Source organism: Nuphar pumila, chromosome 11 (genome assembly GCF_984573655.1).
Source record: "Nuphar pumila chromosome 11, dmNupPumi1.hap1.1, whole genome shotgun sequence".
Lineage (NCBI taxonomy): Eukaryota > Viridiplantae > Streptophyta > Magnoliopsida > Nymphaeales > Nymphaeaceae > Nuphar > Nuphar pumila.
This window is the reverse complement of record NC_143259.1, coordinates 51,546,188-51,563,555: the sequence shown is the minus strand read 5'-3', so window position 1 is coordinate 51,563,555 and position 17,368 is coordinate 51,546,188. Positions and strand designations below refer to the sequence as shown.

General features: G+C 38.2%; 1 protein-coding gene across 1 annotated transcript in view; it reads left to right on the top strand.

Moving 5' to 3' along the window:
* ZR3 (Zim17-type zinc finger protein) overlaps positions 1-12,191 on the top strand; it is a 59,328-nt gene extending 47,137 nt beyond the window's left edge. Inside the window, exon 2 of the mRNA XM_089981210.1 lies at positions 11,489-12,191. Within this exon, the coding sequence (XP_089837336.1) occupies positions 11,489-11,979 (491 nt within the window). The 3' untranslated portion in view covers positions 11,980-12,191. The remainder of the gene's footprint in view (positions 1-11,488) is intronic.
* The last annotated feature ends 5,177 nt before the right edge of the window (positions 12,192-17,368 follow it).

Below are 17,368 nucleotides of genomic sequence, written 5' to 3'. Positions count from 1 at the left end.
AAACCGCGTCCTTGAGTGAAGTGCATACTTGTATAAATATATATTTGTATATATATATTCATTTAATGATCGTTTTTAGTTTAATTGAACTTAATTCAATTATCCAAGTCTTCCGTGCAATCTTCCCCTACCTTGGAGAGTTACGAGCTTGCTAGCGTCTGCGGATGTACACGATTGACGGCTCGGGTCGCGGAGCGCGAGTAAGATCTGTCGTAGCTGCAAATATGCGATATTAACATGCAACCCAGACAAAAGCAAAAGCAAGGAGAAGACTCGACTTCTTTGATACATAGGGCTGGGGCCAATCGTCCCAATTGACTCGAAAAAAAAAAGGATGGGGCAGGGCCAAATGACCCTTGCCGCCAAAAGAGGGACGTAGTCAGTGCGAGTTGATAACTCACGCTTACTAGGAATTCCTCGTTGAAGACCAACGATTGCAATGATCTATCCCCACGAAGATTACCTGGGCCTGTCTGCCAAGGGTATAGGCTCGTGCACAAAGGGCAGGGGGCCATCAACCCCTGTTGGCAAGCAAAAAGGGCAGGGGCCTGCAGCCCCTGCTGAAATAAACATGGCAGGGGCCGATGGCCCCTGCTGGAACAACAAAAAGGGGGGCAGGGAAGAGGGGCTCGGCCCCTCCCCTGCCCTGACAGAAGCAGGGAGGGGGCTTAGCTCCTTCCCTGCAGTAACGAAAGCAGGGAGGGGGCTCAGCCCCTCCCCTGCAGCCAGAGGGGAATCGGCCCCTCCCGTACCCTGCACGACACAACCCCTCCCTCGCTAAAAAGGCTCGCAGGGAGGGGGCTTTACCCCTCCCCTGCAACCTAGGGCAGCAGGGAGGTGGCTCAGCCCTCCCCTCCCTGCGTAACCGAGAAACGAGGGGAAAAGAGAGGGAGAGAGACAAAAGAGGAAAAGAAAAGGAAAAGAGGGGAGAAGAGGAGGCATCGGCGTACCAGGGGGAGGTTTCAGAGGAAGCTCGTCGGAGAGGAGCTTGTCGCCGGTGGCCGTGGGTTGTCGGGGGTCGCCTGTGTCGGTGACAGTGGACGAGCGAGAGGGAGAAACAGAGAGACAGAGGGAGACGAGAGGGTCGGTGAGGGAGAGAGTCGAGGACGAGAGAGTGAGAGAGAAATTGCAGAGAGCGAGAGGGTAAGGGAGAGAGACGAGAGGCGGTGAGGGGGGGTTCGTAACCCTCCTCCTGCCTGCATCGCTGTCTTTTAATGACAGCGAGGGGCGGTGGCCTCGGGTCCGGATCAATTAATTTTATTTTTTTTGAAGTTCTTACAACTACACTCCCATTACTACTTCATTGCTTACTAAACCGACATTCCATATATTCTGTCTTACTTTTACTCAACTTAAAACCTCTTGCTTCTAATGTCTGTCTCCATAATTCTAACTTAGCATTAACCCCAGCTCTAGACTCATCAATCAAAACAATATCATCAGCAAACAACATACACCACGACACATTTTCTTGAATTGATCTCGTAAGCTCATCCATCACTATAGCAAATAGGAAAGGGCTTAAAGCAGATCCTTGATGTAACCCAACCGTTATAGGAAAATTGGTTGTCACCCCTCCACAAGTGCGGACATTGGTTACTACTCCTTCGTACATATCCTTAATTATACTAATGTACTTGAGAGAAATACCTTTCTTCATCATTGTCCACCAGAGAACGTCCTTAGGTACTCTATCGTATGCCTTCTCTAAATCAATAAAAGCCATATGCAAATCTTTGTTCCTCTCTCTATTTCTCTCAATAAGTTGTCTAAGAAGATGTATAGCTTCCATAGTTGATCTTCAAGGCATGAAACCAAATTGATTCTCCGATATCATGACAACCTTCCTCAACATAGACTCAATCACCCTCTCCCAAAGTTTCATAGTATGACTCATGAGTTTTATACCACGATAGTTTGTGAAATCTTGTATATCACCCTTATTCTTATATAGAGGCACCAAAGTACTCTTCCTCTACTCATTAGGCATCTTATTTGTCCGCCAAATCTTGTTAAAAAGATTTGTCAACCATTCTAAACCTTGATAGGTATACCATCTGGGCCAACTGCCCTTCTTGATTTCATTTTCTTCAAAGCCTCTGCAATTTCTTTCTTTTGAATCTTGTGCATGAAGTCACGATTCATCTTATGAAAAGGAATGGAGAAGTCTCCAAGATCCTGAGCATGACTTCCATTAAATAGCTTATCAAAATAATCTTTTCATCTCTCCTTAATCTCCTCATCTTTGACTAAAATCCTTTGTGTTTCATCTTTGATACATCTAACCATACCCAGATCCCTCGATTTCCTATCTCTCATTTTTGCAAGCCTATAAATATCCTTCTCGCCCTCTTTGGTATCCAACTTGTCATAAACCTCCTTATATACCTTATCCCTCGCGTTTCGAACTACTTTTTTAGCTTCTTTCTTTGCTATCATATACTTCTCCAAATTCTCATTATCACGACTCTTACTTAGATTTCTATAACACTCTCTTTTAACCTTAATAGCTAATTTGACATCCTTGTTCCACCATGATGTATCCTTACCTAACAGTGCACCGCCTTTAGACTCACCCAATACCTCCTTAGCTACCTTTCTCATGTCACCCGCTATCTTATTCCACATTGATTCTGAATCCTCCTCGAGATACCAATCAGCTTCCTTAATTACTTGCTCTACAAACATTTCTTGTTTAGCTCCTTTCAGTGCCCACCACTTAATTCTAGGATCTATCCTATGTCTATCCCTTTTGCGGCATTGTCTAATTATAAGATCTAAAATTAAGACTCTATGTTGTGTAGCTACACTTTCTCCCGGTATAACCTTACAATCGTTGCAACAACACCTATCTCTCTTTCTAAGTAGGAAAAATTCTATCTGACTCATATTAACCCCACTTTTAAATGTTACTAGGTGAGACTCCCTCTTCCTAAACGAAGTGTTTGCTAAGATCATATCATAGGACAAATCAAAATCTAAAATCCTTTCTCCACTTTCGTTTCTTTCTCCTATACCATAGCCTCCATGGATACTCTCAAATCCATCCCTACTAATGCCTACATGTCCATTAAGGTCACCGCCGATGAAAAGCTTTTCTCTATAAGATATCCCTTGTACTAATCCATCTAAATCTTCCCAAAATTGACGCTTAATGGAATCATCTAAACCTACTTGAGGTGCATAAACACTAATAATATTAATAATATACGTACCTAATACTAATTTAATAAGTAAAATCCTATCACCCTTCCTACGGACCTCAACTACATCATCTATAAACTCATGACTTATTACAATCTCTACTCCATTCCTATTTCTATTTATTCCTGTATACCAAATCTTATATCCCTAAGGTTCTATCACTTTTGCCTTCTCACCTACCCATTTGGTCTCTTGTAGACATAAAATATCAATCTTTCTCCTACACATAACATCTATTAACTCTACCAACTTACCAGTTAAAGACCCTATGTTCCAAGTGGCTAACCTAATTTTATGGTCTTGGACTAACTTCTTTACCCCCACCCATCCAACAAAGTGAGGGAACCCTTGCCTATTTGACACCACATCCGGGCGCCGGTGTGACGCGTCGCTTTCGGGCGACGACCTAGCAACCCTTGCCCATTTATCACTGCCTCTGGGCCTATAGAGTTCAGCGCATCGCTCAGTAGGGAACGCCCTAACGAAATTCTCATATTGGTTCATATTCATAGGGTATGACTAAGTTTTAATGTTGGCTGTCAATGGCTTACCGCAACCCTCCTTTATCCGGGCTTGGGACCGACAGTGTTTAGACAGAAACAAATTAAATATTTTATTATCTGATTCAACAAAGCTTTTTTATTATTGATAATTGATGACTTTGATATGTTAGCTTCTCTAGGTTGGTAAGATATAGATATGAGATACGGTTTGATCTCTTTCATGAATGGTGCTTAATGTTCTTATTTTTTTTTTCTTTTGCTTTTTCAACTAGGTGACTCTTCCACATTAAAGAGAGATAGCAGAGGGAGTTGACATCATGGTTGTGAGGGAACTTAATGGAGGTGCATTCTAAGTGATGGAGAGTGAGACTGAGAGTGAGAGCGACTGAGAGTGAGAAGAGAGACTGACAGTGAGAGAAGAGAGACTGAGTGTGATGGAGAGCTCGTGAGACTGAGAGTGAGAGCGAGAGAGAGCGACTGAGAGTGAGAAGAGAGACTGAGAGTGATGGAGAGCTCGTGAGACTGAGAGAGAGAGCGACTGAGAGTGATGGAGAGCTCGTGAGAGAGAGCGAAAGAGCGACTGAGAGTGATGGAGAGCTCGTGAGACTGAGAGAGAGAGAGAGAGCGAGTGGGAGTGGGAGAGAGAGACGTACCTGATAAGTGAGGAGGAGCGACCGAAAGGAGTCGTAGACCGTCGGCGTCGGAGGCGATGTTGGCGTCGGCTTCAAGTGGGAGGCTGGGGAGGAGGATTAGGGCAAAAGTATTTTGCCCTAATCCTCCTCCTCTCAAGCAATAAAACATCGGGCAATTTTTTTTTCAGCCTTAAATTTGGACAAAAATGACCCTGGGTGCGTTGACCACACCCAAGGTTCGTTGACCACACCCGCACGCGCACCCGCGTTGCATCGCGTCAACGCAGTTGAGGCACTCGGTTAGCCGTATCTCTGTGACTTAAGAATGCACTAACTCAAATGGTTGTATTGATATGAAAAAACTAGGTCTAAAAGGTAGAGATTTCATTTTGCCAAGAATGTAATCTTCACAAACTATTTTTTTTTTCTTTATAATTTGCAAGAAATGGAAACAAACATAATTGTGACACACTAGGATGCCCTAGTCTCTTGTGCCAATTTTTTATATCTTTATTGTCCACAAAATTACAAAAGGTATGTTTTGATAACTAAAGATTCTCCATAACATGGAGATCTCTTCTATGGCCTCGCCCAATCGGCTTTTCGGAATGAAGATCATGTATCAAACATTCATTAGATAAAAAAGATATTTTACACCGATGATCCGTAATTTAAGAAATGGATAAAATGTTTAAATTTAATTTTGGTACAATTCTAACATTGGGTACATAAAAGGTTTTATGTTTTTGCAAAATTCCAAAACTTTTAATTTTTAAAGAAGTTTCATCCGCGGTTGAAACATAAAAATCATTTGAATTAATATGGCATTCGGATAGTGTTCACTCATTTGGGGTCATATAAAAAGAAGCGTCAGAATCAAGAATCCAAGAAGTCTTACCGGGGATCAATACATGTAGATGCGGTCGTGTTCGAGAGAGAGAAAGCTTGGCTCTTGAGCATTAGTTGTAGTGCCTCCATGTATTGTGCCAAAGATAATGGGCCAATGCTTTTATCATTTACACCATTTTTTTCAATAAGCCACATTCTTTTCATCTTCTTTTCTCCTTCTAGGGCAAAAAGGCTTGATATAACCCGATTCATAACAAAAATGCCATATTATTTTGCCACTTTTGTATTCATGGTCACCTCTTGTATCATTTAGACTCCTTCCATAATCATTGGAATTTTTTTCATTCGCATTATTTCTTACAAAGTGAGGGGCCTTATAAGCCCTAGTGTGGTTTTGAACCTTGACATAGCAAGCATGAATTCATCTTTATTGTAAGGGGTTTTCTTCAACCTATTTTCCTCCATAGTCAACTCTTTAAGTTTTTCTACTATGGTAGGTACTCCTCCTCTATGTAGAAGAGCCGATTTGGTCCCTTCAAATTCGGGTTAAGCCTATTTACATATTGATAGAAATGTTTTGTTCTAATTTGTTTTTCATTGAGTTCTTCGTCTTGAGGACAATGCTACATAGGCTTTAAAAGAGTCAATTCATCTCAAAGAAGAGATAAAGCATTATAATATTCCTTAATGCTCATCTCTCCTTGGGTCATGGTTCACATTACGTATATGTACTATATCCGTTAAACTATATATGTCTTTAAGGTATTTTCACACGTAACTAGCAAAATCGAATTTTGCTAAGTTAGAGCATTTTTTGATGTCAATACTATTGATGAGCCACCCAATCATCTTGGAGTGACCCATCCTCTATTCTTTCCATTTTTTCTCATATTCGATAACGGCCTTGGACATATATTTCCTTTGGAGAACCACTTCCTTTCCATTTTTCATATTGGTGACCATAAGTTTAGGCTCTCTTTCGGTGCCATCAACCAAATCCCATAGACCTTTTTCCCATGTTTTGTGCTTTACTATGGATGCCCACATCACATAGTTAGAATCATTGAGTCTTACGGGAATAGATATGATAATTTCTCTTTCGTCCACCATTTTTACAACAAAGAGAGAGTGAAAGCAAAAGAAGGAAGAAAGGAAAGAAGCTAGCAAGAAATTTGTTGAAGAGACTTGATGGTGCGCTTCCTAATGCATGATCCCACGAACCGATGCTCCACATATCTTTTGAATCCTCTTTGTGATCTTCACAAATAAATTCACAATCCAAGAGCACGAAAGCTCTGATACCATGTAATGAAATAAGAACAAGAACAAGAACAAGAACAAGAGAGTGCCTCTTATGAGCTAACAAGAACATAGTATGGAAACACAGTTGACCACTTATGGGTCAAGCACACATAAGCCACTAAAGAGCAAAGAACTGGAATGCTTAGAAAAGCATTGAAGAATACAAGGGGAGAACCCCTATTTATAACAACAAGAGCGGAAGAGTGGGGCAGCCCAACTAGCTCTTGGGCTCCCAACGGCAGCTCCGACAGGTAGTTGGAGTTGTCCCGTCAAACCCATGTTTCAATAAAAAATAAAAATATAAAAATATAAAAGAAGACAAAGTCATTCCCTAATGGGCTGACCACTATTACACTCTGAAATGATCGAAATACCCCTTATGGGTATTTCGGTTTACATACATTTGAATATATATATATATATATATATACACACACACATTCTTTAACACAATTGTTATTCCTCGTCAATAAAAAATAACACTACAATTAAATCAACATAAATATATTATGGCTACGCTAAGTGAATTAATAAAATATTAAACAATCAAACAAGTCAAGCAGAAAAAAAGTAAATTATACTAATAAAAAAAACAAACAATGCATAATTGCATACAAAAAGTATATCATACACAATGTATATGACGATGAAGTATTGATCTTAATAATTTTTTGCTTCATTATCAAGTTCATCGTAAGAAGGAAGATTAGGCTCAGTTAAGTCTATGTTTATAGTGGTGAAATCATGTTGCTCCTCTAAGTCACACTTCTATGGGTTTACATCTCAAAATTTGGATGATCATTTTTTGCATTACAATTAAAATTTAAAAATATTAAATACATGCATATTTAAACGAAGGAATTAAAAAATAGTTCAATAACTAAAAGAGTAATTAAAAAATAATACTTGTATTCCTCATTGATTCGCGAAAGTAATTAAAGATTGGAATTAACAAAGACGAAATCTTTTGCACGCTTGCTTGTGAGCTTGTTTCTTTTGATGTTGTGGATTTGAGCATATTTACTCTAATTTCTTTCACAATATGATGATGTAACAAGTTGAGATAATAATCTCATTGCCAGACATTGGAGAAGAGGTATTTTTTATCCATATTTGACCACCATGTGATAAGATCTATATCTTCCTCCTCTCTCACTAGTAATGCATATCCATATAACCTCCTAGAGAAAAAAATTTCAAACTCGTGTGTGGCTTGCTTTATAAAATGTTGTTACCGATAAAGTCTTGCCATACATATATTCCTATGCTTTGATAGCTCTGAGTCTAGATTTGGAAGGACACAGCCAACACCTCCTTACCACCACTTCTTTGTATAATATTTGGAATTGAGAAAAGGTGCCATGAAATGCAAAAGAGTATTTCTTTTATCTCATCTTTTTACTGAAATTGAATGTATATAATTAAAAAATTCTGAATCATCAAGTGTAGGATATTTTTCGTCATGCTTGAAAACTGCAACTTGATTTTTTTCAATCAGAGTATCCCATATTTCATAAACTTTGTGAAGCATAGGCTCATCCATGTCAACTTCTTTCGGCATTTCCTAAATAGGTTAACTCAAGGAGTACACGACTCTATCCTAAAACTCATCATTAATAATACATTTTCTTAATTTCTTAGGCCCTGGCAACATCATCAGCACAATAGAATGTCTAATTATTATCGGTCACCATGTTAGTCAAAGTTTTCTTGACTTAATTTTTTTCACTATCACAATGAAAGATGCAAAACATGTTTCAATAACTTTCAACAATTTTAGATCAGAATGCCTATTAAATATGGCATTAACATGATGATGGTTGACATCAAATTTTTTAATGTTTTTGATATTTTTTTTAATTCTTCAATCCATGAACATAGAACATGCAGGTGAATATTCTTTCTCTTTTCGGTTGCATATGCTCGTGAGGACCAAATCCATGCTCGAGTGTTGGCTGAGGTCCCCTCCGCTTGCTATGTGATTTTAGAATGGTTGAAAGAATGAAATGAATGGACTGTTATCATGATAAACCCTGTTTATGCGTGGCTGTTTATGGAATATATCTGAGTTTGATTTTGAGTTTGAAAACTTATTTAGAATCTGTTTTAAGACAGGTGTGTTCTTGTTTGTATTTATTTTTAGCTGTCAGGCATTGATTCAATTTGCGTCAAGACTGTATCTGCTTAGGACTGATTTTGTGCTTAATTCGATAAGTGTCGAATCTGATTTTCTAAATTAAGCAGTGAATATCCATATTGCTGTTGAGCAGGACGTGTGTTCTTGATTTCATATTCATTGAAACTGCATCCAATCCATTGATGTGTTAAACCTGTTTGACGTCTAACTCGATGTATGTTGGATCTGTTCGTGAATTAATCGTTAACTATCTATTATTTTTCAGACAGGAATTGAGTTTCACGACATTTTCATGTTAAGACTGAACAGCCATTATGCTATTTGTATAGTGATCAGGGACGCTCACCAACTGTTTGGTGAAATGTCCCAAAGAACTAATTGGGCCTCTTGCGACCAGATTCGAATAGGGTTCTTAAGACCTCATTTGTTGTTTGCCAAAACACTATTAAACACCTAAAAACAGTGTAGTAGAACCCTCTTGTGAGTCCCTCAAACCGTGTGGTGCAACTTTGAGCGAACTCTTGCTCGGCCTCCCTATTGACACCGGCTCAAGTGACTAATATGTTCAAGGTAAAACAGTACCGTTACTATTATTAAAATTCAATTTAAAGTTGGTGTTATACCTTTAGTTTGTCATACAAACACTTGACTGAAATTTGTCGGATTATTCCGTACAACTCCTAGCATGTCACATAGGTGCAGGTGCGGATGCAGCACTTTAAAAAAACTTGGGTGCAGGGAGGGTATATATATAATTTTTAACAGTTTTAAGTTAACACTACGTGTATGTATGTGCATTTATGTATTTATATATGTAATATAGATAAAACTGGACTTGGTTTGGGTTAACTGAATCTACTTTTAGAATGAAATGGACCTCAGCGTGGTTGACATCACCTGACACAGAGAAAGCAGTGTCCAAGTGTCGCACCCGCATGGGTGCGGGTGCAGTGCCCTGTTAGAAGAGTCTGTGTTACATAGCTCCTCGCATATTCGCACACTAGTCTTACTCATAGGTACGTCGCTAGGATGTCCCTGCCTTATTCGTACCATCATTTTCATCAAGGGATTAACTAAACAAAGATTCTGGTACTTAAAATTCAAGTTGTCCATGGTGATCACCATGTACAACTTGAGTGAGGCTATTAAGAGATAATTATGGACCTAGATCCAGATCCAAATTAGTTTCGATCATGTCAGACGTGATTGCTATGTTTTATATTTTTGTTATTCTTTATTCTTTTCCACATTGCCCCATTGTGATTAATTAGTTGTTTTGTATTAGATGGGGGCATTCTTGTAAAATTGTCTTGTATTGTAGTAGTTTCATATAAAGGAAAGTAAAATCACACTACCTCCCCCTTCGGAATCATGGTTCAGTGGCAACCCTAAGGCTCTGTCTTCCTCTTCTTCTTTAAGATTTCTTTGGCCCATCGGTTGATACCAATAGCTATTACCCAGCTGGGTGGCTTCTGTCCAGCTTATGTCCCCCACAGCCTATCCATTCCAAGCATAGAGTTGTAGTCTTGTCTAGATTCTGCCATTAGGGCTGGGAAAAGAGAGTAAGAGACATGTCACATGTGGCTCGGCTCGTGTTCGGTTCATAAAGAGCTCGTTCGAACTCGTGAAATATGCTTGGCAAGCTGAACATGAACGATGACTGTTCGGTTCAGCTCAACTCATATAGGCTCATTAACTAGTATTAAACATATTGTATATCGTAGGGTATAGATGGTCTAAGTGTATGGCCTGCAAGCAATATGTTTATAGTTCAAATCTTATTGCTTACGGCTTTGAAACAATGTGTTTATTTTATAAATTAACTAGTTTGAGCTTGGTCGGTAGGTTTAGAATGCAATTTTTATTATTTTTAATTTAAAAATGTATTTTTTTTTTCAACAAACCAGCTGGAGCTCAGCTCATTTTAGTTGAGCTTGCCATGAGCTCGAGCTTGGCTCACTGCAGGAAATGAGCCAAGCTTGATTTGTCCGGCTCATTTACCAGCCTCTGCCATGTAGAATCAAAATATCCTCCTTCCCCCCTTAAAAATCTGCCTATTTCATTTGCACCTTATCAGCTTCTTCTAAATAATGATATGCTTGACTAAATTCTGCAAGGAATAGAGTCACAAGGCAGCCTCTTTTACAAAAGTAATCGATCAATACTCTTTCTGCGGCCATGTTTGTATTTTCTGTCTATGAAAAACATCATTTGATACTTTTTGATAAAATTGTTGATAAACCGTCATCACATGTCTGCTGCTCGTAACAGAGTTCTTTTTCTTATGGATATCTCGTAAGAGAGCTTCTTCATATTTAAAAAACTTTTGGTTTTGTTTGTTTTTGCTGATTTCATGAATGTCAGTTTGGTGAACATGGTCTAGGCAACTGTTCAGATCAGACTTGTGATTGTTAAATACTTTATCTGGAATTACTTGTATACAATCATGATCCCACTGTTTTCAGTTGTTTGTGTATCATTAACCTTAAGTGAGCTCCCATATTAACTTAACCTTCAAGTCATTTAGATAAGCTCAAATCTTATAGGAAAAACATGGCAATATTCTTTAGCTAAAATCAGTTGATAGAGCTGGCGTCTTGTTTTTTGTTAGTGCTAAGTTTTTGTATTCAAGACTTCAGGTACTGTCAAAAATCTGGAACATAAGCTAGTGGCTGCATGCTGACTGCATTGCATGCAGCTGGCTGTTTTCCATGCTTATCCTTGTCTTGATTGCTAGTCTCTTTGTTATCTACTTGGAATTGAAGTGGTTTTCCTCTAAAGGCTGTCTCCTTTGCTTTGTTATCTACTTGGAATTGGAGTGGTTTTCCTCTAAAGGCTGTCTTTTTTGTAATGAACTGCAGGTAAACTATGGCATCTGCTTCCCTTGCGACATGGAAGGGTCCGAGCAGTCTCATCATCAGTGACGAATGAAAGCATGGAGTCAACTGATAAACCTGATGAATCAGTTGAAAATGCTGCTCCATTATCGTACAGTTATAAGGCAGATGCCAGCATGGAAAAACCTGAACTGGACAGTAGGACCTCCATGCAATACAAAGCTCTGTCCAGCTTGAAAGCATCTAAAAGACATGACATGGTTATGATCTACACCTGCAAAGTTTGTGAAACCAGATCTGTGAGGACAGCATGTCGGGAATCTTATGAGAAGGGCATAGTGGTGGTTCGATGCGGCGGTTGTAACAATCTGCATCTGATAGCGGATCGCTTGGGGTGGTTCGGTGAACCTGGAAGTGTGGAGGACTTCCTAGCTGCTCGAGGTGAAGTAGTGAAGAAGGGATCACATGATACCATGAATCTAACATTAGAAGACTTGACAGGAACAAAATCATGATCAAGATTGTATTTTATATGAAAGTATATAAATTGTAACTTTAGTGAAGGTTACATAAGAACCTCGCTCTGCACAAATGCAACCAACTTTTATGGTCTGGTGCTTCTTCAAGATCCATTAGGCTTGTTAATTTGCTCTTTAACCATGTTTTGCACTGATTGATTACTAATTAAAGAGAATGATGCACTTGCAGCACATCATTGGTCTTTCCACTTGGTTGAAGTTTAAGAACTCCCAATGTTATCATTTGCAATTTATTTTTGGACAACAAGACTTTGTGAACAAGAAAATTCACTGCAGGGAGAAAAAAATCAAGACCATATGTACCATGTCAAATGGCAACGCAAGGACAACAGAAACACTAGGAGATAACGTGAGCTTTCACTGGCTGCTAGTTTCCTGTATTTTGCATCATGCTGGGATTGAAATGGATGTGTTTCTTTCTCCTTTGTCCAACTTAAAAGGGTAGATTTTCAATCATTTCTAGATATTGTAGAAACTGGAATTTATCTTAAAGTATTCTGTTCTTTCTGCCATAAAATGAAGAATCATCATCCAATTGCTTACCACAACCAGTTATAGGCCTTTGACACGGTAAGTGGTGGTTCTGAACATATTGCACTAACCTTTCACTCAGACCACCGTGCCTGTTCCTGTCATCACCACGTTTATTTATAAAAATAAAATAACTAATCAATTCCCTGCTAAGTGGATTGCCAACTTGCCATCAATTATGCAAAAAGTGTCCCACATTATCCACTATTGAATTTTGAAGCCCTACAAAAAGTATAACACACTTACTAATGATTTTTTAAGCCTTATAAAAATAAAAAATGACCCTACCCTATGGTTAATTTGGCACAATTCCCTAAAACCTTATATTTTTTATATTCTCCCAATGTCCAAACTCGCAAATATCTGACATCATTAGGATAATTTTACCCTTCGCAACTGCGAATTGAAGCCTTATTTCAATAAAATTATACCACCCGTTGGTTAGGTTCAACTCTCACTCAAATCCAGAATCATACATTTTTTTATGCAGACATCATGAACTCGCATAAATTTATTTGCGAATTTATAGTGAAACTGAAACCACCAAAATCGCAAATATCCTATTATTTTTCATATACATCAATATTTTGCATAAATATATTCGTGAAACACTCTTCTCGCATATACTTTATGAAATCACATAAATTTATATGTGAAACTTCACTTGCAACAAATTTGCAAATAACTTACTTATTCACATATATGGCACAATCTCGCATAAAGTTATTTGTGTATCACCTTATATCACAAATATCATACTTAAATATTTCTGAAATTATGACAAATATGTGATATTTCTAGTTTTTTGCAGATTTCTCAAGACATATATAAACCCATTGTGATCCTCAACCTACTTATTTTTCCATAATTTAGGCTTTTATTTGTTTTTTGTCCCCCAACTAGTGGTCTCCAACCTGCTTCCCTTCTAGCAATTATTTTTGACAACTATTCATAGGAGGCACTTCACTGTTGAACCATTGACAACATATTTTTTCGGTAAGCACAATGTTCTCTTTTGTTTAACAACTGAATCAAACATTGTTCCCTTTGTTTAACGGCTGAATCAAACAATGATCCCTTTTGTTTGTTTGTTTTTTTTAATTAAATGCTTTTTCAATATTTTTGGTAAGCATAATGTTCCTTTTTTTTAAATGTTTTTTGAAATGCAAATAGTTTGTTTGTTTTTTGCAATACTTGTTCAATATTCCTTGTCATGTTATTGTAGAAAAAAATTGAATATGTTTATTAATACAATATGGCCAATAAGAATAAGATTGTGTTGAAGGGATCCACACCCATATCATCTTCTAGTGTTGTAGTACAACAATAAAAGCCAACAAAGAACTACAAACTGGGTCATTATGATAATTTGAAAGCACAACTTAGTGGATAGAGAGGGAGCCACATCCAAAGCCAAAACTATGAGTGTCCAACGTTTTTTATAAAAAAATGCACCCTTGATAATCACGTATAGTTGCACTCAAATAATGAGCTGAAAAAAAAAACCATGAATTGTCGTACAAAGAACAACTACAAATTTCAAAGTGACCCATATCTAAGGTAACATGTGCATAAAAAGTTTAGCAGTTTGTAGGCACATTATTATCTCCCATCTCAGAAGTATCTAAGGAGGGAGAGGGTGACCCATTGGTGTTCACTGATGTTATTGCTAACCTCAATGCCTAGATAAATGAAGCAACCTGCAGAGCATTGGTGAGAGGGCGAAGGAGGTACCTGCCCAAGGGACTGAGGTAAATGTGGGCTCTCCTTAATAAGTTGATGTAAATGTGGGTCATGTGGTTGGATCAGATGCGAACACTGATCAGGAGTCTGATGTTGCTCCCCATGTGGAGGAGAAAGTGCAAGCTATGACCGCCCAACAAGTTGCATGTTCTTCAATGGCAAAGAGCGTCTTTCAGGGAGAGGAGAAAGTTGGAGAGAAGCACAAAAAGACCATAAGTGGATTAAAAGGAGAGTTGGCTCTTGCACTTGAAAAAATCTACATACTAAAAAATATGTTACGTACTTAAGAGGATATGATACATACTCAAGTTGCCCTTTTGGAGAATGCAAATAAGGACATCGAGGAGCTACAATTGCGCCAATCACATCTCAACTATAGAAATTCATTTGATTTTTTTAAATTTTTTTTTATGTATTCAAAGCTCATTGTAACTCATTGATTTGTATGTAACATCATTTGAATGAGATCATTGAGTATAAGTGATGTGGTATCGGTATGCATCGATCCAAGATCCAAACAGATCTCAATACAAGATCCAAGATCCAAGATCCAAGATCCAAACAGAAGCTTTTTTACTAAGATGAGTCTGAATAGGACACTAGGAAATAAGGTTTTCAGGACCCGTGCGCTCTGTTTTGACAGAGGTGATACAAAGGAAAGTTGTATGCGACTCACCCACCTTTCCAACGAATCTGAAATCACTAGATTCAGATCAGAAATGTCCACTCCATGGACTCAAAATTGAGACTAATAGTCAAATCTATGACAGGCTCTCCAGGTTTGGTAAACAGCATGTTCGAAGAGGGTTTTGACTCCACAGAAGATCGAGTTTGCAAAAATTCCAAACAGATGAACTAAAGGTCTGATTCAAACCTTTTCAGAAAGCTATGGTTCAAAATTTTTGAGCAATCCTACGCGCCTCTACTGAATTTTAAAGATCCCTAACGATCTATTTATTAACTAGCCTAACCTGATAAATGGGTTCTAGTTGGCCGCGTGACTCACCTCGTATGTGGGCATGCAGATGAGGGTTTTATAAGAAACCCCAAACTTCACTATTATGTGGATAGATGTTAGCTAACCAGACAAACTTTCAGATTTCGATTTTACACCATACATATTTAGATATTCAAAAATTAAGAAGTCATACACAGAATGCTATACCAGTGAATATTATATTCAGACATAAGACAAGTATAGAAAGATAGATTTTTTTTGGACTACTTTTAGGCTGAATCAATTAAAATAGAAAACATGAAAAATTTAGATCTTTGTCTTAGCTTTCTACAGAATCAAACAGATCAGATTTTTATGAAGGGGATCGTGAGAAATCCTCAAAATACAGAATATTATTCACAGTGCTCTCGACGAGACAAGGTCTAACAGATTCTGTTTGACTGACTGCTTGACAGAGAATTTTTTAGACCCTTTCGGCTGAATCAGACAGCAACCTCAATAGCAATGTTGTAGATTTGTGTCTTAGCTTTTCTGAAAGCCCAAGAACACCAGAATTGGACCAGTATCTTAGTAGATACGATCAATTCTTTAAGGTTGTCTCTGACAACTCTAGAACCGAGAATCTGATTTTTTGACAAAAAATAGAAGAGTAAGCAATCACGAGTTTTGCAGATTGTTGGAATCTACTTTCAAACAACATATGAACTTAAAACTCAAACTTTTATTCATAAACATAAGCCAAGGGCTTGCATGTTGAGAAAATCAAAAGTAACAAGTTCGAAATATAAGAACAAGGGTTTGAAGAGGCAAACAAAGCTTGTGGATGTCAATGGAGACGAGGTAGGATGGTTTGAATGCGCCAACTCCTCCAGCTACTCCTCCAGCTGCAGTGACCATGGTCCTCCTCACCAGTTGAAGCTCATTCTTTCTTCACCAAAACACACTCACCAAAGGTCCTTCTCACTCACACACTCACCTTCTTCATTTTCTTCTCACACTCACTAGGATCCCTCATAACCCATCACCCGCAAACTTCCTTGATGCCATCAGTAGGCAACTTGTCATGGACTTTATTGGCTTAACTGAGATGAATCAAGCCAAGTGGTAATAACCAAACTTGTAGATCAGAATCTTAGCTTTCCAACAAGTTAAAGATCATACAATTTAGACCAGTATCTAGGGAGATACAACCAAAATACTAGCATTGTCTTCAACCTTCAAACATTTCTTCTCCACATCATTTTCGGATTTTCTTTTTTTTTCTCAAAACAACAACCACCAGCCCTCATGGTCGACCACCATGAGGGTCTTAAGCTCTCAAATGGTGAAATGATGATGTCACCTCCCAGCTTCAATCACTCACAAAGGTGGGTGGGCTTCTCCAATTTGTCGCCCACTTGCCCAATGCATGGGCTCTTTTTAAAAATGGGCATCATTATCCTCCAACAGCCCTTTTGACCTTCTATGATCAAACTAGATTCAAATGTGGGTTATTGATGTCCAACCTAAAGTGGCACCAACTATGGCTTGGGGTTGAATTGGATCTTGGATAAGATCCAAGATCCAAATGATGCTTTTGCTTTAAAAACCCATCATGATATTGGGTTTCTAAATTGGAAAAAGAAAAAGAAAACTACCCTGAATACCCCATACACCCTCTAGTACCACAAAACAATCCTACAGAGCACTAAAACTATCTGGATCCGTAGAATCTAGCACCTAAAAAATAAAAAAATAAAAAAATAAAAATAAATTTAATGTGATTTCGTAACATGACAAAATGGAATAGAAACACAAATTTACAATCTCTAAGAAAGATATAAAAGTATCTCAGATATTACAACACGATATTAAAAATGGATCTGGGTATGCAGAGATCCAATTGGACCTAGATGGCTCTGCTTGATTGGATCTGCCATGGATCACATCCTGGACTGGATCTTGGGAATTGGATTTGGATCTAATTCTTCTTCAAAGCTCAAATCTTTAGGATGCTTTGCATCATTCCCCCCTGGGTCAAAAGGCTTCATCCTTGGAGCCTTGTTCTTCTCATGTGAAGCTTCATAATTCTTGCAAAGATTCAAAATAAAATCAACGCAAAGTTTGTCCACAGGAAAAATAAATATACTATGC